The sequence below is a fragment of the Bos indicus x Bos taurus genome, chromosome 4 (assembly GCF_003369695.1).
Source record: "Bos indicus x Bos taurus breed Angus x Brahman F1 hybrid chromosome 4, Bos_hybrid_MaternalHap_v2.0, whole genome shotgun sequence".
Taxonomy (NCBI): domain Eukaryota; kingdom Metazoa; phylum Chordata; class Mammalia; order Artiodactyla; family Bovidae; genus Bos; species Bos indicus x Bos taurus.
This window is the reverse complement of record NC_040079.1, coordinates 106,381,363-106,408,133: the sequence shown is the minus strand read 5'-3', so window position 1 is coordinate 106,408,133 and position 26,771 is coordinate 106,381,363. Positions and strand designations below refer to the sequence as shown.

At 40.8% G+C, this 26,771-nt stretch overlaps 1 protein-coding gene across 9 annotated transcripts in view; it reads left to right on the top strand.

The window, feature by feature from the left end:
* DYNC1I1 (dynein cytoplasmic 1 intermediate chain 1) overlaps positions 1–26,771 on the top strand; it is a 379,346-nt gene that overhangs the window by 292,706 nt on the left and 59,869 nt on the right. For all 9 annotated transcript variants that reach the window (XR_003510865.1, XM_027540116.1, XM_027540115.1 and 6 more), the window contains 3 exons: positions 2,998–3,111; positions 5,581–5,714; positions 10,181–10,325. Coding sequence is in view for 8 of the 9 variants with exons in the window: in XM_027540116.1 (XP_027395917.1) it covers positions 2,998–3,111; positions 5,581–5,714; positions 10,181–10,325 (393 nt within the window). In the remaining variant the exon portion in view is untranslated. The remainder of the gene's footprint in view (positions 1–2,997; positions 3,112–5,580; positions 5,715–10,180; positions 10,326–26,771) is intronic.

Here is a 26,771-nt window from a genome sequence, read left to right as displayed (position 1 = left end):
TGCCTACCCCACTTGTTCAAACTAATAACAGAAAATTGTGACGCAGGAGGAGACAGGCCTGATGCAGGTGTTTGCTCAAGAAGCATGAAGCCACTTCTTGGCTCCGTGTGCCTATCTGGTGTGCGTGTGAGCAGACCTTCTGAAATTTCAAGAAGTCATAAATCCAACTATTAGAACATTCAGCACGAAGCTTTTGGGGAGAATCCAAATGCAGGGCTCTTGCAAAGTATTCATCTGTCTTTTCCAAGCAACTTAGGATGTGATCATCAAACAAAAATGCTATTATCAAACACTGACACTATCCCTGTTATCACGCAGTTACTTCTGTTAGAAAAGAACAACTCTGTTCTCTTTTGCTGTGTTCTGCTGAATCCACGGCCCAAAGGGCTCGGTTAATTTTGTGACTGTCTTTCAACCTCCACTAATGCCTGGCAGATTGGTACCAGGATCAAAAGTGGTTAAGGAAAAAGAGGCCCACCACAGATTACGAACTAATTTCCTTTCACACCCACCACACATATGCATTTGGGACAACAGGAAATCCTAATTAAAGCAAAAGCCTTCTGCCACACAGCAAGTTTATTCCTAAAATAAATAAAAACAATCTGGCCCCTGTACTGGAAAAATGAGCTGTGCTGGTGCTTTTTTCTTTGCATTGAGTAGAGTGATGCGTGTGTGTGTGTGTGTGTCTGTCTGTGTATAAGTAGGCATGCCCATGTGCCTGCTTCTGTTCTGGTTTTTTTGCATCTCTCTCTTTTCTTTTAAGCTGAGCTTTATTACTCTTGAAAGCACAGGCCAGCAGTACTGATTAAAGCCAGGGAGGGGCTCCCACGCACATTCCTTCTCGGGGCATTTGCTCTATGCCTCCTTCTGGAAGCTTTCTTTTCATACTACACCCACCCTGAGGGGTCCTGACCCCTTAGGGTTTCTGGTGATTTGTGCTGATGCTCCATGGTTAAAAGAAATCCCCGCTGGACTCTTCCTGAAAAACACTAGGCGGGCTGGGGGCTTGTAACCATGTTTGGAGCTTGCTTTCTCATTCTCATTATTACCGTCTGCCATTTTCAAGCGAGAATCTGTCTCATCCATTCTTTCATCTGTTTGCCCGTAGAGCTCAGGACGCCACATGACTCACCCTTGAGTTTCATACACCAGAGACTTGGGAGGAAGCATTGTCCACAACCAATCAGTCCTCTCGATAGTTAGAGACCTGATGAGGAGAACATTTCACTTCACATCTCTGCTGTGCTTTCCACTATCCAGGCCCACTGAGGCCGATTCATTCGAAGGTTTATGTAGGAAGACGGTGTGAAAAACACATAGGGACTTGGTTGACTCTCTGTCCAGCAAGGGTAAATGCGGTGATGCAGTTTCCGAAAAAGCAAGTGTAAATCTTAGTAGACATTTGTGCAGGCGTATTTCTTTTATCACGTGAGGAGTGACAGTTCAGTGCTCCCATATTTCTATATCCTGTGAGTCAGAGTATAGGCAGACAGTTGTGTTTCGTTCTCAGAACTTCACTGGCAGGAGAACTCACACAAAATATAGCAAAACAGAAGAGAGTGACCAGGATGGGGAAGGTATTGAAAACCAGATACTCAGACCAGTTGAAGGAACTGGTGATGATTAGTCTGAGAAAGACAAGACTGGGGTCGGGGGAAGGGGATAATACAAGAACAATCCCTTAGTGTTATTTTGGGCTTGATGAATATGACGTCAGAAGGTGCTTCACTAAAGATACCTCCTTGAGCTTTCTTTATTCCCATCGGTAGAAGGCAGGATCACCCAAGAATTAATGCTAAAATTGGCTAAGAAAGGTGTTTCAGCAGAGTTTGGACTACATCTTGGGAGAGGCAGATGAATAGCTGCACTTGATGGTTATTACAGTTCCTTCTGACCAGGAGTTTATATGATAATAATAGTTGGGGAACCATCCTTTATATGATATCAACTTTCCAATATTAGAGATTGTTTCATCGTTTTTTTGGCTAGGTCTTATGGACAGTAACTCATCAAGAGAAAGACTGTCAGCTGTTTGCACAGAGAAGCATCAGCTAAGTTGTGGTTTGGCCACTGAAGGCTAAGCTGCCTGAAATCTAACCCAAATTACCGCTAGGTTCTGCTTATGCTAACCTTCCATTTAGTATTTAATGTGCAGCTGCAAATGATTTGAGCTTACCATTTAGGGCTCTACCGAGTGGAATAACCTTCCTGAGTTATGACAAAAGGTTAGAGCATCTTGCTTATGATTCCTGGGATGTTTAAGTGACCTTTCTCAAGGCCCTGGCCAAACGTAAGCCTCCATCCTACCCTAGCAATATTTTGGGGGAAAAAAAAACAAAAACAAAAAAACTATCATTATCCTAACCTAGATGTTGTAGCAAAAAAAGAACCTAATTTTATCTCACTAGGTTCCTTGTGCCAATAATTTCCACCACCAGTATCTCTCCTTCAAATCAAAAGAAGCATCAGCCTCTTTTTGATGAATTTAACCAGATATTTTGATGAATATTAACCACTTTTTATAAAGAATGTTAACAAATGTTTGGTGCTGTGGCTGTGATGCACTAAACTTGAGATTTAGTAACACTCCTTCCAAAAGTCAATCATTCTACCCTTCTGAGGACTGTCCGCTTCCATCCCTCATGGTGAGCTTAAAAGCCAAACTCCATGCTGGAGCCTCATTTAAGTCACACACATTCACCTGTGTTCTTTAGTCCCACCAGTCCTCATTGGCTCCTGCTTGCTTCAGTTCCATTCCGCTGCCTCTGACCGAGCAAGGTGAAGCTTTCTGAGTATTTCCACTACTCCGTGGTGCTGCCAGAGCTTTGAAAAAGAAATCGGGTTCCAATCAGAAGTGGCCAGTGACCCGAGGCTTCCATTATTGTAGGATTATGTCACTCTTTAATCCTTGTTTCAGAGTAATGTGTCTGACACTCAGATGTAAGCATTTCCTCTTGGACCAGCATCTGATCCTCCACGTTTATGTTTCTGCAGCATCCCGTGTACTGTGTAAATGTTGTTGGGACCCAAAACGCTCATAACCTCATCACCGTCTCCACCGATGGCAAAATGTGTTCTTGGAGCCTGGACATGCTCTCCACTCCACAGGTGGGTTTGTTTTCCCCTACACAGAAGAGCCTCCTGGTTAAAAGAGATACCTGCCTAATGGAATGGAGTTCCTAAAAGCCAAACCCTCACATCCTATAGGAGCTCAAATCAGTGGGTACACTTGAAAGAGTGGGGCCTGTTTTCGGCAGCCTTCTCTGGAAGCCAAAACCCATTTCCTTTACCGCACATCATGTAATTACTGTAATACGTTAATCCTTAGGTCAGTTTCAAGTGAAAATGAAATAATCCATTTCAAAGCATAGTAATTATGGAAGTTGGCTGCGGTAGGAATCCTGCTTACAGCATTGTTAAACAAATGCAGAGCGATCCCGATGGGTGCTTGCTTTGGAGAAAAAGGTATCCCTGCGAAACAGAAATCCAAGCCCTAGCTCACATCTGTAGCCTAGACAACCGCCTCGTGTGTTTGAAGAATTTGTCCAGCCATCTGTTTTCTCCTCTGGAATGTTTGTTAGGGTGGCTCCTGCCATTCCTTGCTCAACAAGCGAGAAGCTGAAAATGAAATGTTCCAAGGTCTCCAAAGTGCTCCTGATGACAGTAATGGGAGCCAAACGAAGGAGCAAAAGTGGAAGAGACCATGGGGGGAGACAACTAAACGCAACTTTCAGGACATACGTGTGTACACACACACACACACAAGACAACACACATACACGCAAACACACAAAGAGCCGCGTCTTTCCACTTTTCTTTGTGGGGGAATAAAGTACTTCGCTGTCCACCAGGTAAAAACAGAGCAGAGTTTCCTGTTGTAGCCGTTGACAATGTGCGGAAACGTCAAGAAAGTTGTATAAGATAACTAGGAGATAATTCTCAATTTTATTTTTCCTTTCCCCTTTCCTGAACTAACAATGCTAGAATGTCTCCATCAGAAGTTTAGAAGATACTGGAAATTTCAGGAGACGTAAGGAAATGTGGAAACCAAGAAGAACCTCCCAAAAGTCGCCACAAAATAGGGATATAGAGAATAGTAAACCAAAGTTCTTTTTATCATTTTAGTGTCGGGGGAAGAGCTCATAAGTTCCTTACCGTTTAAGTTCCTCTGCTTTTGCCGATCTTTAACATTTATACAAGTTTGGGGAGTTGTGTGTGGGTATTTTACAGCTTTGTCTTAAATTTCTCAGCAATATGTTGTTTTCTTTGAAAAGCCCTGGAGATTACAAACAGATACGAGTAAACCTTCTAATTAGGAATTTTTAATTGCCCATTTTGATGATTGAATGTGTGTGTGTGTGTGTGTGTGTTTAGGTTACAGCCCCTCACAGGGGGAGCTGCGGGGTCATTTTCATTAATTTTAGGGGGCCGCAGACGCCTGTCTCTGGCCAGAGATGGAAAAATTTCGGTGGTATGGCTGTGGATGACAAGCAGACAGGGGAGCAGAAGACATTTGCCCTGCTCCCTCTCTGTCCCAAGTGGGTGCCCACGAGGCTGTGCCCTCCCTCTGCTAATTTTGGCAATGGCACGGTTTGTGTTACTGCCGTCACAGCATCCGCTCACTCAGACACTCCCCGCGTCTGGGTCTCGCAGACTGTGAGCCTGTCACATGACCACGTGGTCTGCGTGTTCCAGACTGCTAGCATGTGCTTCCGATTTATAGACTCCATGGCCGCGATGCCTCGGTTTATTTGTTTGCATAAAAGAGACTAAACTTCCAAATATAATAACATGGTCCCTCAGAAATTTTTTTTTTTTTTAATTACTTTAGGTGTACCAGGCAGGCTTTTGGGCATAAATAACCAGAAGTATTCAAGAATGTTAGTTCCACCTAACTACTCTGCACTGTCCTTAAACTCAATTCAGCAGAATGTCTTTTACAATACACTGGAATTCCCGATTCTGAAAATCATTTTAGATAAAATAAAGACCCTCATTATTATTTTAAAGACCAACTTAAACATTGTTTTTTTGCAGACTTAACAGCCTACACACCCAATGTCTGCCCTTCATGAATTCGAGTCCCTACTGAAATCTGGTTCTTATGACCTGAGTGACAACTCTCTGGTTTTAGCCCACGGAGGACACACACTTCTGCTTTGACAAATGTGCTCCGTACATCTGATATTAATACATGCGTATTCTCATGAACAATTGATTTTGGAAATGTTTGTAAATACAAGGGTATTGTGTGTTTTACTAAAGCCTGGGGCTGACAAGTGTAACCATTACAGTATTATCTTTAGTTTCTGCACCATTAGTTTCAAAATTCTCACCTGTCATCTCTGCCTGACTTCAGAAGCAACAGCACACGCTGATGAAATCCAGCCGCTGAAACCAGAGATACACAGAAGCTTGGATGTCAGGGGCAGTAAAGCGTGGTTTCTGGCACAGCCGGGGTCTTTTGTAACGCTGTGTGAAAAGCAAACAGACGATTTAGTCGAATGATTTTTCCGCGCTATCTTTGGCATGGCAAGGAGTTGACAGAGGAAATGTAACCGCGCCGTGTTTTGGTAGGAGAGCATGGAGCTGGTGTACAATAAGTCGAAGCCTGTGGCCGTTACTGGAATGGCTTTCCCCACGGGAGACGTCAATAACTTCGTGGTTGGCAGCGAGGAGGGTACAGTCTACACGGCCTGTCGTCATGGAAGGTGAGTTTCTGTTTTCTTACCCGTGACGTGTTCTTCATTTCCGAAAGTCTGTTATCGCTTGCTGGATTGTAACACCTTGCATTATGAGAAAGGCATTTCTGCAGAAATGCAAATCACAGTCTCATGTCTTCACTGTTTTATAGCATCCGTCTGCTCTGGTCATTAGCCATTTGTAAGCCTTTGGTGGTTCACATTGCCTGGAGGAAAAAAGCCCAAACTTTTTAGCATATCAGAGAAGATTCTTGACTGCCCTGGCCTGCCCTTCCCCAGCTTCAGCCTTCAGGCTCCCCCACGCACCCATCCCCACATTGCTGATCCCACTACGGATCTGTGAGTGAGTTTGTACATCCAGTTTCTCCTGCTGCATCTGGTATTTCTCTCTTCTTGGCCTGATTAATCTCCCCCGCCCTTATCCTTCAAGAGCCAGCACAAAGGTCTTTCCACGAGCCTCTCCTGACTTCCTTGGGTGAAGGAAATCATTTCCTCCTTTATGTTTCCATAGCATTTTCATCCTCTTTACTCATTCGTTCGTTTAAGGGATATTTCCTGAGAACCTACCATACGTCAGGCACCATCACTTTATAAGGAATGCGGTAAGGAACAAAACAGACCTGGAGTTTATATTCTGAGGGTGACTGACAGTAAACTAATAAGCAAATATGTGATTTGAGAAGATGAGTACTTGGAGAAAATTAAAGTAGAATCAATGGGATAGAAGTACAAGCTGTCAGATGGGCTTGTTTTTTTTTTTTACTTATTTTTATATCACTTCTGCATTAGCATTCATCACATTTTTAACTATTTAGGCATCTGCCCTTTTTTTTTTCCCCCTGAACTATTTCCATCTCATTATTGATTTCCTGCTTGGTGCTGGGAACATAGTAAGTGAGGAGTTAAAAATCTATATAAGGAAAAAAGAATGAAAATAACTGCATAATATAGAGAGGTGCCTTAGGGCCCTTCCTCCCAATCAGAGGCCAAAATAGTATGAGATACACGAGGTGGAATGAAGATTCAGAATGAAGATAGGTGATACAAACTCTATCTTGATTGAGAGACTGGCAAATGCTCCTAGGAAAATCTCAGGAAAGAAGTGGAATCCGGTAATTTAGCTAGATTATAAAATTACACACAAGATTTAACGAATGGACTCATATTTTGAAAGTTTCACTGTGTTCACCTTGGTGCGTTATTTCCCTTTCACTTTAGAAGTTCTAATTCAATTGATTTTGCATCTCTTGCACTCAGGCTATTTAGATTGCATGAGGAACCAGGAATTGTTCCAAGTCCTTACTCTAATGTGTTTGTGATTCATTGAAGAATGAATCCATGGCCCAGGTGTATGACTCTCCCATTCACACAATACAAATTATGAAGTTCCTACTTTGCTGCCCACAGAAACCAGTATTTTCCCTCCTCACGTGAATAAAAGATGACTAGGAAGATGTTATATGACTAGGAAGATGTTATAATTCCATGCCCAGCAGTTTTATTTCATAGAGTTGTTCTCTCAGTTGTGTCTGACTCTTTGTGCCCCCATGGACTGTAGCCTGCCATGCTCCTCTGTCCGTGGAATTCTCCAGGTAAGAATACTGGAGTGGATAACCATGTCCTCCTCCAAGGGATCTTCCCGACCCAGAGATAGAACCCAGGTATCCTACATTGCAGGTAGACTCTTTACCTAGTCTGAGCCACCAAGGAAGCCCTCTCCTCCTTCATTAGTACCTTCACTATAACTATGCATCAAAGTTTTCCAAAAGCAGAGAAAGATCTGATAAAGTTGTTCAGTCTTGGAAATGTTAACTGCACAACTACTCAGCAAAAGGCATTGCTAGACGTTGCTGGGCATGCAGACATCATTTAAGCCTGTTCCTGTCTTCAAGAAACTGATGATGGTGGGAAAGGTAAACACAGAAACATCTGCAAGACAGGTGGAACGCTGTGAATGGAAGGAGAGGAGCACAGAATGCAGAGTGGACCAAACAAAGGCTCACAGGTTTATCTACGTATTTATTAGAACCAACAGGACACAGGTTCAGTTCCCTTAACCCAGGGCCTTAGTTATCTGTGAGGGCTCCAGAACATGTTCACTGATAACTTTTCAGATTTTTTTTTAATTCTCTAATGTGAGTGTTTTCATGATGAATGTTTTTGCTCTGTGGCTCTTTTCCTTTTCAAGCACAATCAGAAGATGCACTGTTCAAAAGAAGGGGACCTAAGGGGCTTTCCAGGTGGCACTAGCGGTAAAGAACCTGCCTGCCAATGACATAAGAGATGTAGGTCCGATCCCTGGGTTGGGAAGATCCCCTGGAGAAGGGAACGGCAACCTTCTCTAGTAGTCTTGCCTGGAGAATCCCATGGACAGGGGAGCCTGGCGGGCTATAGTCCATAGGGTCTCAAAGAATCAGACACGCCTGAAGCGACTTAGCATGCACGCAAGGTACAAACCACGTCATTTTACAACAAGCTTGATTTTGCTTTTTACATTGGTCCATCCGTCTGAAATATAAAACACAGATCTTAGTAAAGTTATAAAGTCACAGGCATTTGGCTTCATAGTAATCTTAAGTGGGTCATACAGGGCTACAGAGGAGAGGTGTGAAATTTCTGTTTTTCACCTAACATGGAAAAGGTGCAAATCCACTTCCATAAATCAAATAAGGTCCTCATTTTGCACCCTATAAACCCTTTCAGGATGCTGTTACGGGCAAGCGGAACCTCACCTGGGGCCACTTCAAAGATCAGTTCCTCGAGTTCTCTAGAACGAATGTAAATGATCACATGTAGAACGGCTGTTGGCAGTTTTACCAGGCATAATTTTTGAGTGCTTGTTACACTACAGTATTTGGCTAGTGATTTCAAATTTTGCTCAACACGCTGACATTAACTGGTGCCCCAGAAGCTCACATGCTTCGATAACTTAATTCATTTTCATTCTTTGTGATGTAATATTTAGAAGCCGCAAACCCTCTGTGTTTGTCATATTTATAACCTGTGTATACTTATTTTGTATAACAAAATACAGCATTTTGATTTATTTTCTAATTGGGTGTTATTGCATGCAGACTGTTGTATAAAAATGGGTAATGGAAACAATCCCAGCTTAGTTAAAGAAATGACATATGTCTGTGGATAACTTTCAAACTGTGGATCACTATTTCTTAAATGAGCTTCTCTTGGGGAGAAAGGCAGGAGTTTGTCTGTCTCTTCCTTTGTTTTGTTCAAGAAGTGTTTATTGAACACTTACTACACTATGCAACAAGAAAAACAAGGCACCAGCCCTTACGGAGTTTACACTTAGTGGATTTGTAAATTACTCTCCTCCTTTCAGTGAAAACATAAGTTCCTCTGTATTACATTTAAGTTATTTTGCCTATGATTTTTATGACAACAGTGGTTTCCACGAAGTTTTACATTTTCAGGAGTATCAACCTAATTTAAGAAATTTTCTTGAGGGACTTCCCTGGAGGTCCAGTGGTTAAGGCTTTGTCTTCCAGTGCAAGGGGTGTGGGTTTGATCCCCAGTAGGGGAGCTAGGTTCTCAAATGCCTGGTGACCAAAAAACCAAAACAGAAAAAAACAGAAGCAGTGTTGTAACCAATTTAATAAACACTTTAAAAATGGCCCACATCAAAATAATAATAATAATAATAAACTTTAAAGAAAAAACATTTTCTTGAAAGGATAAATACATGTACTCAAGGATATGTGAAGTTTTATAGCCAAAGTGAAGTTGCTCAGTCATGTCCGACTCTTTGTGACCCCGTGGGCTGTAGCCTACCAGGCTCCTCCGTCCATGGAATTTTCCAAGCAAGAGTACTGGAGTGAGTTGCCATTTCTTTTTCCAGGGGATCTTCCCGACCCAGGGATAAAACCCAGGTCTTAAGTCTTCTCTAAAAGGAGTTAAAATGGAAGTTGTGCCAAATGTCATCACAAGAACAGAATCATCTTATTATAACTATGAAAGCTCTGGGAGCTGAGTATATAGTTGTCCTCTGGTGTCTGAATCCATGGGGAATTGGTTCCAGGAGCCCTTGCAGGTACCAAAATCTAAGGATGTTCAAGTCCCATCTAAAAATGGCACGGCATAGCTGCCCCTCCATATCACAGGTATCAGGGGATGTGATGGTTGACTGTGTGTGTATTCCATCAAAGTATCAATAGCTTCATCAGCAGTGATGGGCTTTGAAATACTCCTGAAAAAGGATTAAGTGATAAAAGTCGGTGTTCAATTCTGAAGATTAAAAAGATGTTATTGCTCCGTGTTGTTTTAAATCACTGAGAGCAGGATAGCATTTATTTCTCTCAACATAACTGTGACAGTGAGTTTCATATCTGGTGGTTTATGCCTGTGTTAAATTATGGAGAAGTAATCATGCAGAGACAAACCTTTTTTTTTTTTCCTTAAAAGCAGTCACCAATTTGTGAAGGTCACTGAAACTCTTGTCTTGTGTGGTCTTCACGCAGCAAAGCCGGCATCGGGGAAGTCTTCGAAGGCCACCAAGGGCCGGTGACAGGAATTAACTGCCACATGGCAGTGGGCCCAATCGACTTCTCACACCTGTTTGTCACATCGTCATTTGACTGGACCGTCAAACTGTGGACTACAAAGGTGAGCACACCTTGATTTACTCTCCCAGGCCACACCTAGGCAAGAGGACAGCATTGTCCCCTGCAAGGAATTGTGGGGAGCCTGAAGTCTCTTCTAGGAGACCTGACATTGGGAATTCATACAACTTTCTGGTGAACCCGACCTGCGTGTGAGCTAGTTAAGGCTCACTTTCTCAGTCCATTTAATTTAGTTTAACATATATAAGTAATATATGTTACTGGAGAATACTCTCATTGTAAAAATTCATACAATGCAAATAATGATAAAACAAGTCCTTCTTCACCAACACTAAGCCTTCCCATGGCATCCCCTTCATTGACTTTGATCCTAACCTTTTCCCCAGAGGTGTACCCCCTGTTATCACTTCAGTTTTGAGTATCCAGAGCTTTGCAGTGGTTATATACATCTGTATCTATGGAAATACAGGACTTGAGACGGGTTTCTTGGTTTTGGAGGTTCGGGTTTTGGGATCTTTTTGAGTTTTGATGGTTTTTAAATGAGTAAATGGCACTGTCTTATTTGTACTTTTAAAAAATATTTATTTATGACTGCGCTGGTCTTTATTGCTTTGCATGGGCTTTCTCTGATTGCTGTGAGTGGGGGCTACTCTTCATTGTGGTACATGGGCTTCTCATTTCGGTGTCTTCTCTTGTTGCAGAGCACAGTCTCTAGGCACGTGGGCTTCAGTAGTTGTGGCACATGGGCCCTAGGGCGCAGGCGCAGTAGTTGTGGCGCATGGGCCCTAGGGCGCAGGCTCAGTAGTGTGGCTCATGGGTTCATGTGCTCCGGGGCCTGTAGGATCTTCCTGGATGAGGGATCGAACCAGTATCAGCTGATTGGCAGGCAGATTCTTATCCACTGTGCCACCAGGATAGTCCTCTGATTTGTACTTTTAAAGGTAATTCTGATCATGTTTGGGAGCAAGAAGAACTAGGAAAGGCCACTCACCTACAAGAAATGTGCAGGAGTTCAGGGAAGAAATGACAGTGGCTTAGATTGGGAATTTGAAATGGAGAAAAATAGATGGGTTCAAGAATCATTTATGAGGAAAAAGTCACAGAATTTGGCAATTGATTTGATTCAAGGAAGGCGAGAAAGAGAGAGTCAGCAGAAAAGAGCCCAGGTTTAAGACTGGGGCAGCTGGAGATCTGGGGTGGCATTCATTGTGCTGAGCAATGCCCAAAGAAGGGCATGATGGTAAGGGGCAACATACAGGTTGGGTTTAATGGTACCTTGGAGGCACAGTTCACAGCCTTCACTACGCAGTTTGAGAATTGGGACAGAAGAAGAGGGAGAGTTTGGGGCTGCAGGTACAGACTTAATTGCAACAAGAATAACAATGATTATTAAGTCCAAGGAGTGGATCTTAAAAGAAATACTGAAACACAATGCAGAGAAAGAAAATATTTAGGAAATAAATAGGAGTTGTGGAAGTAGAAAAGGAGATTAAAAATTAACCCAAGAAATGGGAAAACATAAAATTGTTTGCAAATGGGGCTTCCAGGATGTTAATGAAAAGAGAACATATCAAGAGGACAGAGTTGGCTCTTAATTGCGTGAAAAACAACCACACTTAGAAATTCACACTAAAACCAAGTTGAGAAACCTTTTTTCAACTATGCTGCTAAGTCGCTTCAGTCGTGTCCGACTCTGTGTGACCTCATAGATGGCAGCCCACCGGGCTCCCCCGTCCCTGGGATTCTCCAGGCAAGAACACTGGAGTGGGTTGCCATTTCCTTCTCCAATGCATGAAAGTGAAAAGTGAAAGGGAAGTTGCTCAGGCGTGTCTGACTCTTCGAGACCCCATGGACTGCAGCCCACCAGGCTCCTTCGTCCATGGGATTGACATAAATCCAGAAGATAGCATTCTCTGTGGTGAGACTGAAAGAAAAAACCATTCTCCTACAATGTCATTGGACATGCAAACAGTACAACACTAGGGAGGGGAATTTGGCAATATCTAAAAATAATGAATACATATTTGCTCATTGATAGAGCAGTTCCCACTTGTAGGATTCTAATGCCAAAGATATACTAGCAATAAATAAGAAAAAGACTTACACAGAGAGATTTCTTGATAGAGAAAGGCTACTTTGAATCTCAGAACACTGGGAAAAAAACCCAAAAGTCCATCAGTAGGACACTGAACAAATCACAGATGTAGAAATTCAGATGTAGAAAGAAATGAAGATGTTCTCGTACCCTTATGAAGCGATCTCTAGAATATATTTCTTAAATGAGAAAAGCAAGGTGGAGAAACATGTAAACAGTTTGTTGTCATCATTTACTATTTACTTACGTGTTTTTAACATTTAATTTTTGTTTTGTATTATAGTTGACTTGCCATGTTGCGTTAATTTTAGGAGTCCAGCAAAGTGGTTCAGTTCCTTTTCAGGTTGTTTTCCCATGTAGTTTACTGTAGGATCCTGAGTGGAGCTCCCTGGGCTATGCGGTAGTGTGTGTGCATGTCAGTCCCAATCTCCTGGTGTATCCCTCCCCCACTGTTCCCCTTTGGTAACCATGAGCTGGGTTTTGAAGCCTGTGAGTCTGTTTCTGTATTGTAAATAGGTCCATTTGTATCATTGTTTTAGATTCCACATACGAGTGATATCATATAATGCATGTATTTCTGTCTGATTACTTCACTTAGTATAATAATCTCTAGGTGTGCTGCAAATGGTATTATTCTTTGTCGTGACTGAATAATATTCCATTGTATATTATATACCACATCCTCTTTGTCCACTCTTCTGTCTGTGGTCATTAACGTCGCTTCTATGCTTCGGCTATTGTAAATAGTACTGCAGTGAACCTTAGGGTACGTGTATCTTTAAAAAAAAATTTTTTTGGAGTATAGTTGATTTACAGTGTTATGTTAGTTTCAGATGTACAGCAAAGTGAATCAGTAATTCATACACATATAGCCATACATTTCTTTAGATTATTTTCGCATATAGATCACTGCAGAGTATTGAGTATAGTTCCCTGTGCTGAACAGTAGATTCTTATTATTATCTAATTTATATATAGTAGTTGTAGTAGTAGTGTATTTATATCTATATAACATATGTAACATTACATATATATGTAATATAGATATAATGTGACATATATATATGCAAATCCCAATCTCCCAATTTATCCCTCCCCTACTTATGCCCTGATAACTGTAAGTTTGTGTTCTACATCTGTGACTCTACTTCTGTTTTGTAAAAAATTCATTTTACCCCCCTCCTTTTTTAGATTCCACATATTAGTGACATGTGATATTTGTCTTTCTGTGTCTGACTTACTTCACTCAGTACAACAATATCAAAATCCGTCCATGTTGCTGCAAATGGCATTATTTCACTCTTTTTTTATTGCTGAGTAATATTCTGTTGTATATATATGCCACATCTTCTTTATCCATTCCTCTGTTGATGGATGTTTAGGTTGCTTCCATGTCTTGCCTATTATAAACAGTGCTGTTTATAAACATGGGGTGTATGTATCTTTTCTAATTATGGTTTTGTTTCAATATATGCCCAAGTAGGATTGCTGGATCATATGGTAACTCTGCTTTTAGCTGTTTAAGAAACCCCTATACTGTGTTTTATAATGATTGTACCAATTTACATCCCACCAATAGTAGAGGAGAGTTCCCTTTTCTCCAAACCCTCTCCAGCATTTATTGTGTGTAGACTTCTGGATGATAGCCATTCTGACTAGCATGAGGCAGTATGTCATTGTAGTTTTGATTTGCATTTCTCTAACGGTTAGCAATGTTGAGCATCTTTTCATATGCTTTCGGGACATCTGTTTATCTTCTTGGGAGACATGTCTCTCTGTACCTTCAGCCCTTTTCTTGATTGGGTTGTTTTTATACTGAGCTGCATGAGCTGTTGATGTATTTGGAGGATTAATCCCTTGTTGGTTGCATCATTTGCAAATATTTTCTTCCATTCTGTGGATTGTCTTTTGATTTTGTTTATAGTTTCCTTTGCGGTGCAAAACCTTTTAAGTTTAATTTGGTCCCACTAGTTTATTTTTGGTTTTATTTTCATTACTCTTGGAGGTGGATCCAAAAAGATATTGCTGTGATTTATGTCACTGTTCTGCCTATGTTTTCCTCTGAGGGGAGCTTATTTTGTGTATGGTATTAAAGGATGTTCTAATTTCATTCTTTTACATGTAGTGGACATGTAGTCAACTTTATTCAGCAACACTTATTGAAGAAACTACCTTTTCTCCATTGTATATTCTTGCCTCCTTTGTCAAAGATAAGGTGCCCATAGGTGCATGGGTTTATCCCTAGGCTTTCTGTCTTGTTCCATTGATCTATATTTCTGTTTTTGTACCAATTTCATACTGTTTTGATGACTGTGGCTTTGTAGTATAGTAGAAGCTCTATACAGTCAGCAAAAAGAAGACCAGGAGCTGACTGTGGCTCAGATCATGAACTCCTTATTGCCAAATTCAGATTTAAATTGAAGAAAGTAGGGAAAACCACTAGACCATTCAGGTATGACCTAAATCAAATCCCTTATGATTATACAATGGAAGTGAGAAATAGATTTAAGGGCCTAGATCTGATAGATAGAGTGCCTGATGAACTATGGAATGAGGTTCATGACATTGTACAGGAGACAGAGATCAAGACCATCCCCATGGAAAAGAAATGCAAAAAAGCAAAATGGCTGTCTGGGGAGGCCTTACAAACAGCTGTGAAAAGAAGAGAAGCAAAAAGCAAAGGAGCAAAGGAAAGATATAAGCATCTGAATACAGAGTTCCAAAGAATAGCAAGAAGAGATAAGAAAGCCTTCTTCAGCTATCAATGCAAAGAAATAGAGGAAAACAACAGAATGGGAAAGACTAGGGATCTCTTCAAGAAAATCAGAGATACCAAGGGAACATTTCATGCAAAGATGGGCTCGATAAAGGACAGAAATGGTATAGACCTAACAGAAGCAGAAGATATTAAGAAGAGATGGCAAGAATACACAGAGGAACTGTACAAAAAAGATCTTCACAATCACGATGGTGTGATCACTGACCTAGAGCCAGACATCCTGGAATGTGAAGTCAAGTGGGCCTTAGAAAGCATCACTACAAACAAAGCTAGTGGAGGTGATGGAATTCCAGTTGAGCTATTCCAAATCCTGAAAGATGATGCTGTGAAAGTGCTGCAGTCAATATGCCAGCAAATTTGGAAAACTCAGCAGTGGCCACAGGACTGGAAAAGGTCAGTTTTCATTCCAATCCCAAAGAAAGGCAATGCCAAAGAATGCTCAAACTACCACACAATTGCACTCATCTCACACACTAGTAAAGTAATGCTCAAAATTCTCCAAGCCAGGCTTCAGCAATATGTGAACCGTGAACTTCCTGATGTTCAAGGTGGTTTTAGAAAAGGCAGAGGAACCAGAGATCAAATTGCCAGCATCTGCTGGATCATGGAAAAAGCAAGAGAGTTCCAGAAAAGCATCTATTTCTGCTTTATTGACTATGCCAAAGCCTTTGACTGTGTGGATCACAATAAACTGTGGAAAATTCTGAAAGAGATTGGAATACCAGACCACCTGATCTGCCTCTTGAGAAATTTGTATGCAGGTCAGGAAGCAACAGTTAGAACTGGACATGGAACAACAGACTGGTTCCAAATAGGAAAAGGAGTTTGTCAAGGCTGTATATTGTCACCCTGTTTATTTAACTTATATGCAGAGTACATCATGAGAAACGCTGGACTGGAAGAAACACAAGCTGGAATCAGGATTGCTGGGAGAAATATCAATAACCTCAGATATGCAGATGACAGCACCCTTATGGCAGAAAGTGAAGAGGAACTAAAAAGCCTCTTGATGAAAGTGAAAGAAGAGAGTGAAAAAGTTGGCTTAAAGCTCAACATTCAGAAAACAAAGATCATGGCATCCGGTCCCACCACTTCATGGGAAATAGATGGGGAAACAGTGGAAACAGTGTCAGACTTTTTATTTTTCTGGGCTCCAAAATCACTGTAGATGGTGACTGCAGCCATGAAATTAAAAGACACTTACTCCTTGGAAGGAAAGTCATGACCAACCTAGATAACATATTCAAAAGCAGAGACATTACTTTGCCAACAGAGGTTCTTCTAGTCAAGGCTATGGTTTTTCCTGTGGTCATGTATGGATGTGAGAGTTGGACTGTGAAGAAGGCTGAGCGCCTAAGAATTGATGCTTTTGAACTGTGGTGTTGGAGAAGACTCTTGAGAGTCCCTTGGACTGCAAGGAGATCCAACCAGTCCATTCTGAAGGAGATCAGCCCTGGGATTTCTTTGGAAGGAATGATGCTAAAGCTGAAACTCCAGTACTTTGGCCACCTCATGCGAAGAGTTGACTCATTGGAAAAGACTCTGATGCTGGGAGGGATTGGGGGCAAGAGGAGAAGGGGACGACAGAGGATGAGATGTCTGGATGGCGTCACTGCCTCAATGGACGTGAGCCTGAGTGAACTCCAGGAGTTGGTGATGGACAGGGAGGCCTGGTGTGCTGCGATTCATGGGGTCGCAAAGAGTCGGACACGACTGAGCGACTGATCTGATCTGATCTGATGAAGTCGGGGAGCCTGATTCCTCCAGCTCCATTTTTCTTTCTCGGGTTTACTTTGGCTATTCAGGATCTTATGTGTTTCTATACAAATTTTAAATTTTTTTTGTCTAGTTCTATGAAAAATACCATTGGTAATTTAATAGGAATTGCATTGAACCTGTAAATTGCCTTCAATAGTATATTCATTTTGATAATATTGATCATTCTAATTTAAGAACATGGTATATCTTTACATGTGTTTGTATCATCTTTGATTTCTTTCATCAACGTCTTACAGTTTTCAAAGTACAGGTCTTTTGCTCCTTATGTAGATTTGTTCCTAGGTATTTTATCCTTTTTGGTGCAGTGGTAACTGGGATTGTTGCTTTAATTTCTCCTGGTGATCTTTCATTGTTAGTGTGTAGAAATGCATGAGATTTCTGTGTATTAATTTTGTATCCTGCAACTTTACCAAGTTCATTGATGAGTTTTAGTAGTTCTCTGGTAGCATCTTTAAGATTTTCTTTTTTTTAATTAATTTATTTAATTGGAGGCTAATTACTTCACAATATTGTGGTGGTTTTTGCCATACATGGACATGAATCAGCCACAGGTGTATGTGTCCCCCATCCTGAACTATATGTAGTATCATGTCATCTGCAAACAGTGACAGTTTTACTACTACTTTTTTCAACTTGAATTCTTTTTATTACTTTTTCTTCTCTGATTGCTGTGATTAGAGCTTCCAAACCTATGTTGAATAAAAGTGGCAAGAGTGGACATTCTTGTCTTGTTCTAGTCCTAGAGTAAATGCTTTCAGCATTTCCTCATAGAGTGTGGTGTTAGCTGTGGGTTTGTCATATATGGCTTTTATTATGTTGATATAGGTTCCTTCTATGTGCACCTTTTAGAGAGTTTTTTTTTTTTATCATAAGTGGATACTGAATTTTGTCAAAAGTTTTTTTCTGCATCTATTGAGATGATCATATGGTTTTTATTCTTCAGTTTGTTAGTGTGATGCATCACACTGATTTGTAGATGTTGAAAAATTCTTGAATCCCTGGATAAATCCCACTTGATCAAGGTGTATGAGCCTTTTAACGTAGGAATTATGTTTGCTAGTATTGTGTTGAGGATTTTTGCATCTAAGTCCATCAGTGATATTGGCCTGCAGTTTTCTTTTTTTATGATATTTTTGTCTGGTTTTGGTGTCAGGGTGATATTTCATAGAATTAGTCTGGGAGCATTTCTTCCTGTGCGATTTTTTTGGAATAGTTTCAGAACTATAGATGTTACTTCCTCTCTAACTGTGGGTTTCCCCAGTGGCTCAGTGGTAAAAAATCTGCATGCAGTGCAGGAGACACTGCATTGAGACACAGGTTTGATCCTTGGGCCAGGAAGATCCCCTTGGAGGAGAAAATGGTAACCCACTCCAGTATTCTTGCTCGAATGCTATAGACAGAGGAGCCTGGAGGACTTTAGCCCATGGGGTCACAAAGAGTCAGACATGACTGAGCATGCGTGCACACACTTCTCTCAATGTTTGATAGAATTTTCCTGTGAATCCATTTGGTTCTGGACTTATGTTTGTTGGGAATTTTTAAGTCATAGTTTCACTTTCAGTGTTTGTGATTGTTCTGTTAATATTTTCTGTGTCTTCCTGGTTCAGTATTTGTAGACTGTATCTTTCTAAGAATTTGTCTACTTTTTCTAGGTTGTCCGTTTTATTGGCATAGAGTTGCTTGTAGTAGTCTTTAATGATCATTTGCATTTCTGTGATGTCAGTTGTAACTTCTCCTTTTTCATTCCTAGTGGTATTAATTTGAGCCCTCTTTTTTCTTGATGAGTCTAGCTAAAGACCTATCAATTTTATCTTTTCAGAGAACCAACTTTTAGTTTCACTGAGTTTTTTTTCTATTGTTTTCTTTATTTCATTCATTTCCGTTCTGATCTTTGATCTCTTTCATTATACTAGCTTTGTGCTTTATTTATTCCTTTTCCAGTTGCTTTAGGTGTAAGGTTTGGCTGTCTATTTGGGACTTCCTCATTGATTTCTTCAGTGACCCATTGGTTGTTTAGTAGCGTGTTGCTTATCCTCCGTGTGTTTGTGGCTTTTACAACTTTTCTTATAGTTGATTCCTAATGTCATATCATTCCCGTCAGAAAAGATGTTTGATATGTTTTCAGTTTTTGTATGTTTATCAAGGCTTGCTTTGTGGCCCGGCGTGTGATCTATCCCAGAGAATGTTTCATATGCACTTGAGAAGAATGTGTATTCTGCTGCTTTTGGATGGAATGCTCTATCAATAGCAGTAAAGCCCCGCTGGTCTGATGTTTCATTTAAGGCTTATGTTTCCTTATTTTCTGTCTGGACGATCTGTCCATTGCTGTAAGTGGGGTGTTAAAGTCCCCCACTATTACTGTGTTACTGTCAATTATCCCTTTAGTGTCTATTGGTGCTTGTCTTATGAACTGAGGTGCTTCTGTGTTGGGTGCATAAATATTTACAATTGTTATGTCTTATTGGATTGATCCGTTGGTCACCATGTAGTGTCCTTCCTTGTCTCTTGTAATAGTCTTTGTTTTGAAGTCTATATTGTCTGTTATGATATTTGATTTCCATTTGCATGGGATATCTTTTCCCATCCCCTCAGTTTCAGTCTGTATGTGTTCCTAGGTCTGAAGTGACTCTCTTGTAGACAGCATATATACTGGTTTTGTTTTTGTATCTTTTCAGCAAGTCTGTGTCTTTTGATTGGAGCATTTCATTCATTTTCATTTAAAGTAAGTATTGATACGTTGCTGCTACTGCTAAGTCGCTTCAGTTGTGTCCGACTCTGTGCGACCCCGTGGATGGCAGCCCACCAGGCTCCCCCATCCCTGGGATTCTCCAGTCAAGGACACTGGAGTGGGTTGCCATTTCCTTCTCCAAAGCAGGAAAGTGAAAAGTGAAAGTGAAGTCGCTCAGTCGTGTCTGACTCCCAGAGACCCCATGGACTGCAGCCCACCAGGCTCCTCCGTCCATGGGACCCTCCAGGCAAGAGTACTGGAGTGGGGTGCCATTGCCTTCTCCGAAGTATTGATATATATGTTTCTGTTGGCATTTTCTTAAATGTTTTGGGTTTGTTCTTGTAGGTCTTTTTTCTTTCTTTCCCCTTTTGTTCTCTTTTGTGATTTGATGAGTATCTTGAATACTGTGTTTGGATTGCTTTTTTATTTTTTCTGTATATGTCTATTATACATTTTTGGCTTGTGGTTACCATAGGTTTTGATATAGCAATCTGTATGTATCCAAGGTTGTTTTATGTTCAGTCAGTTCAGTTCAGTCGCTCAGTAATGTCCCAACTCTTTGTGACCCCATGAATCACAGCACGCCAGGCCTCCCTGTCCATCACCAACTCCCAGAGTTCACTCAAACTCATGTCCATCGAGTTGGTGATGCCATCCAGCCATCTCATCCTCTGTCGTCCCCTTTTCCTCCTGCCCCCAATCCTTCCCAGCATCAGGGTCTTTTCCAATGAGTCAACTTTTCACATGACATGGCCAAAGCATTAGAGTTTCAGCTTCAGCATCAGTCCCTCCAATGAACACCCAGAACTGATCTCCTTTAGGATGGACTGGTTGGATCTCCTTGCAGTCCAAGGGACTCTCAAGAGTCTTCTCCAACACCACAGTTCACTGGTCTCTTAATTTCAAATGCATTTCAAATATCCCACATTTGTATTCTCCTCTTCTCATGATTGCTGGTTTTGTATATTTGTGTGTGAATGATTTCCTACTTTTATTATATATATTTACCCTAACCAGTGAACTTTTCTGTTAGTAATTTTCTTCTTTCTAGTTGTGGCTTTTTCTTTTCCTCCTAGAGAAGTTCTTTTTGCACTTGTTACAAAGCTGGTCCAGTGGAGCTAGATTCTCTTAACTTTTGCTTGTCTGTAAGGCTATTGATCTCTCCATCAGATCTGAATGAGAGCCTCGTTAGGTAGAGTATTCTTGGTTGTATGTTCTTCCCTTTTATCACTTGTAATATGTCATGTCCCTCCCTTCTGTCCTGCAGAGTTTCTGCTGATAAATCAGCTGATAATCTTATGGGAGTTCCTTTGTATGTTGTTTGTTGCTTTCAATATTTTTTTCCTTTAATTTTTGTCAGTTTGAGTACTGTTTTTCTCAGCATGTTTCTCCTCGGGTTTATGCTGCATGGGCCTTTTTGCAATGTCTGGATTTGGGTGCCTATTTCCTTTTTTGTGTTAGGAAAGTTTTCAGCTATTATCTCCTCAAATATTTTCTCAGATCCTTTCTCTCTTTTCCTTTTGGGTCCCTTAATGCAAATATGGTACATTTAATGTTGCCTCAGAGGTCTCTTAGATGTTCTCATTTCTTTTAGTTCTTTTTTCTTTATTCTGTTATGTAGCAGTGATTTCCTCAGTGTGTTTTCCAGGTCACTTATTCGTTCTGCCTCATTTATTCTGCTATTAAACCTTCTAGTGTACTTTTCATTTCTGTTATTGTATTGTTCTCCTCTGTTTGTTCTTTAAAGCTTCTGTTGTTGTTGTTCAGTCACTACGTCATGTCCAGTTCTTTGCGACCCCATGGACTGCAGCACACCAGGCTTCCCCATCCTTCACTATCTTCTAGAGTTTGCTGAAACTCGTGTCCATTGAGTAGGTTATGCTATGTAAGCATCTCAACACCTTCCACCCCTTTCTCTTTTTGCCCTCTATCTTTCCCAGCATCAGGCTGTTTTCCAGTGAGTTGGCTCTTTGCATCAGGTGGCAAAGTATTGGAGCTTAAGCTTCAGCGTCAGTCTTTCCCATGAATATTCAGGGTTGATTTCCTTTAGGATTCACTGATTTGATCTCCTTGCAGTCCAAGGGACTCTCGGGAGTTTTCTCCAGCACCACAGTGTGAAGGCATCAATTCTTTGGCTCTTTATGGAACATTTGTTATATCCTTTTGGTCTGTGTCTCCAATCTGTTTCCAATATCTTAGATCATCTTTACTATCATTACTCTGAATTCTTTTTCAGAAAATTGCGTATCTCAGCTTCACTTAATTGTTCTTTATTTTCTTCATCTGCAGCATATTTCTCTGCTGTCTCATTTTGCCTGACTTTCTGTATTTGTGGTCTCTGTTTCTCAGGCTTTAGGGTTGTAGTTCTTCGTGCTTCTGATGTTTCTCACCTCCCTTGTGGGTGAGCTTGGTTTAGGGGCCTGTGCAGGCTTCCTGGTGGGAGGGGCTGGTGCCAGCTCAGGAGTAGGTGGAGCTGAGTCTTATCCGTCTGTGGGTAGGACCATGTCAAAGAGTGTGTTTGTGGGTGGCTGCTGGCACAGATGGCTTTGGGCGGCCTGTCTGCTCATGGGTGGTACTGTGTTCTCACTCTGTTGGTTGTTTGGCCTGTGGCATGCCAGCACTGGAACCTGTGGGCTGTTGAGTGGGGCCAGTTCTCAGCGCCAAAATGGTGACCTCTGGGAGAGCTCACACAGATGAATGTTCCCTGGATCCTCTGCCACCAGTGTCCTTTCCTCCTCAGTGAGCCACAACTGACTTCTGCCTCACCAGTAAATCCTCCAAGACCCATCGGTAGGTCTGGCCCAGGCTTCTGTGGAGTCACTGGTTTGTCCAGGTTTTCTGGTGCACATGGAATCTTGTGTGTGCCCTTCAAGAGTGCAGTCTCTGTTTGCCCCAGTACTCGAGGCCTGCTGACCTTCAGGGGCAAATGCTCTGGGAGCTCCTATTCTCAGTTCCAGACCCCCAGGCTGAGGAGAGTGACATGGGGCTCAGAACTCTCATTCCTATGGGGGAACCACTGCAATGTAATTGTTTTCCAGCCAGGTGGCACTAGTGGTAAAAAATCTGTTTGTCAGTGCAGGAGACCTAAGAGACATGGGTTCAGTACCTGGGTTGGGAAGATCCTCTGGAGGAAGGCATGGCAGTCTACTTTAGTATTCTTGCCCGGAGAATCCTATGGACAGGGGAGCCTGGCAGGCTATGGTCCATAGGATCACAAGGAGTTGGACACGACCGAAGCAACTTAGCACACACTTGGTACATATGGGGTTTGATTATATTGTCAAAGCACACCTCCTACCATCTGTCTCTGGGTGTAGAATATCTCTTTGGGTAAGTTCAGTCTTTTTTGTTGATAGTTGTTCAGCAGTCAATTGTGATTCTGGTGTTTTCATGAGAGGAGTTGAGCTCAAGTTCTTCTACGTTCAAGTCCTTCTACTCTGCCTTCTTGTCTCCTCTCCTAAATTAAATGTCTACTTAAACATTTTTAAAAGTTTGAAAGATGAACCACGCACACAAAGATTATTATTTATACAGAGGCTGAAGCCTTAAAGGAACAGCCATCCTTTCTTGAATATACCTTGGTAGTACATTTGGCTTGAGAACCATGTAAATATTATTTTACATGGTAATAAATTTCACAATTGGTTCCTTTACATTGAAATAACATGAAATCAACGTTAGTGTGGTTCAAATTGAAGGCAAAACCTTACAATATGGGACAATTCTAAATGACTTTAAAACCCTGTTTTTTTCACTATATATTCCAGAAAAGATATATTTTAAGGATAAAAAAACTACCCCCCGCCAAAAAAAAAAACATTTAACTACTTCCGGTATTCATATTGCTGATGGTTTTGTTGTTTCTGTCTCTGATACTGTTGCATTTGTATCTTGATGTTGATGGCTGTGAGGTTGAGGTCATTGAGAATTCATATAATTAGCAGGGTTGGAAGAAGATACAAGTAAACAAAGTTAAGTAAAAACTGTTGTAATCTTGAGTTTGAGTTGGATGTATCAATAAGTACTCATGGTGTTTGTTACCTTTAAATCTAAAAGAATACATATTCACATGTCTGTCTACCAAAAAGGTTTAGAAACAATGATCAATCCAGTATCAGTGACTCTTCTGGTGTCCATATATTGCTTTCTAAATGCCAGTGGCTCTAAAAAAACCCCAGAGATCCTCGAAGAAATTAATGATTCTAGATCTGGAGCAGGAAATGTATAAAATGAGTCTGAAGTATTTCATCATAATAGAAAGTAAGGATGCTAACAAATGCTACAGATTTCTTGTTTAAGAGTTTGGAAAACAAGCTGAATAAGCTTCTGCTGTCTTTAAGAGTAATAGGTTGAGATCATAATGATACTGAAAAATGAAAGAAACCCATTGATTATCATTGGAGAATATTAAGGAAACCACTTTATTATTTTAAAAACTAATAACTAAAGGAAAAAAGTCATTTATTCTGAAAGAATCTTATTTTGTCTTTTCTGTATGATCTGTACTTCAGAGTGACTGTATACTTGATGAGAGTAGTGTTTCTTTGTAGGAATATTATGGGAAAAAGAAATGATAAGATTGGAATATTATCACTTTGCAACCTCTAATGATCTAAGCAATGATTATTGCTGATAACATCTTAAAAATAGAAACCACCTTCATAATTATGGAAGTATACAATACCACTTTTGAAGTAGGTTTGTCCCCCAGATTGAATCTGAATCTTATCAATCTACCAGATCTCTGAATTTAGAGGCAGTAGGAGGTACAGATGCAAAATGTCAAATAATACCACAGGGATGCAATCAGCCAAATCCAGACTGTGGGGAAATCTATAGGAAAACTAATCTCATTTCAACATCAAAATCAAGATAGTTTTTTAAGGGGAAAAAAAAAAAAAAGAAATGGAAGGTGGAAGCTATATGTCAAAACAAAATAGAACAAAACAAAATTTGAGACATTTCAGCCAATCTCCAGATATGGATCCTATATAGATCTTGATACAAGCAAACAACCCATAACAAAATTAGAAAACTACTAGGGAAATATGAATATTGACTGAATATTTGTTGATAATCATGAATTGTTAGTTTAGGTGTCCTAATGACACTGTGATCACTTTAAATGGTTTGACCTTTTAGAGATGCACACATACATATTTATAGAAGAAGTCATATGATATCAGGGATTTATTTAAAAATAATTTGTTGGGAAGGGGATAGCTTGTGAATATTGATGAATAGGATTAGTCATATATTGATAAATATAGAAGTTGGATATTGGTATTACCCTATTTCTAAATTTTTGAAATTTTCTATAATAAAAAAGTCAAAGGCAGCAGAGGAGGGAGTAATCAAAAGTAACAAGGACTTTAGAGAAGTAATATCAAGACGGCAGTATATCCTTTGTATTTAATACCTCCACTGGTGTGCATGACAAGTAGAGTCCCATTGAAGTACATTGAGAGTGGAACATAGATAACAGTGGATTAATAAGTGCGTGGAAAAGGGAAAGTGCTGAAGAAAAATCAAGAAGCTTGGCTATGAGGAGAGGAAGATGGGAAGTGGAAGGCGGGTTTTTTCTCTTTTTTTCTATTTTCTTTCCTTTTTTTAAAGATTTCAGAGGCTCTGAAGGATATTGCTATTGTGGAAGAGTCAGTAAAGAAAATAAGTAGAAAAAGCCGATAAGTGTAAGGCAGAGAAGGGGTCCCGAAAGTGCTGGAGTGAATGTGATGCACAGCATAGGCAGGGGAAAATTTTAAATTTGATCAGGTGACACTTCTTCTGTTGTAACAGAACAAGATGGGGGCAAATATACGTAAGCCCGTAGGTTTGGTGAATGAAAGCAAAGAGAACTCTCTCTTGGTCCTATTTTCTCAGTGAGGTAGGAGATGAAATATTCTGCTGAGGGGGAAGTGGAGGTGCTGAGGGGAGCAGGTTCCAGCTGGGCACAGAAGAGAACAGAAAGGACTGATTAGGGAAGCAAAGGGGGGCTTGGGTGGTGTGGAGGACCAAGTGGGTGGGAGACCAGGGCGTTTCAGTGGCATCAGTCTTCAGGGCTGTCTTCCTCTGAGAGAATTTGGCAGCACAAATATGGACATGGGTGAGATATCCAGCTAGATGGAGCCTGGGCTGGAGCTTTGACAGGATTGTTGGAAGGACAACAGCACAAAGGGTTTGGAAATGCGGACAGGACAGTGTTTGATGTTAGACTAAGCTGGAGCAGAAAGGAAATGAAAGGAGAAAGGAGACATTCCCTGTAAGAAGTCCCTGTAAGATCAAAGAACGTTATGAAGAGAGTGATTGGGTAAGAGAATTAGTAAATTTTTAGAAATTGATACTTTTGAACTGTGATGTTGGAGAAGACTCTTGAGAGTCCCTTGGATTGCAAAGAGATCAAACCAGTCAATCCTAAAGGAAATCAGTCCTGATTTTTCATTGGAAGGACTGATGCTGAAGCTCCAATACTTTGGCCACCTGATTCAAAGAACTGACTCATTGGAAAAGACCCTGATGCTGGGAAAGATTGAAGGCAGGAGGAGAAGGGGGTGACAGAGGATGAGATGGTTGGATGGCATCACCAACTCGATAGACTTGAGTTTGAGCAAGCTCTGGGAGTTGGTGGTGGACAGGGAAGCCTGGCGTGCTACAGTCCATGGGATCACTAAGAGACACAACTGAGCTACTGAACTGAAATGAATAGAAAGTGGGATGTTTGGATAGAGCATTTCACAATTAAATTCCAGGTGACTGGGATGACCCAGAGGGATGGAATGGGGAGGGAGGTGGGAGAGGGGTTCAGGATTGGGAACACGTGTACACCCGCATCAGATTTATGTTGATGTATGGCAAAACCAATACAATATTGTAAAGTAATTAGCCTCCAATTAAAATAATAAATAAATTCCAAGTGATTTAAAAAAAAAAAAAAGGTCTAGGATGTGGTCATGTCTATAGCCGCCGTCCAGTGAAGTTGAAGTTCATTGGAAATGATGTAGTCACAGAAACAAAAGATCAAGTCCTAGTGTGCTGTGGGCTTTGAAATGAGCCAGGATAATAAATGGCAAGACAGGCTTAGAAAAGAAGACAGTGATCCCAGTGCTAAAGT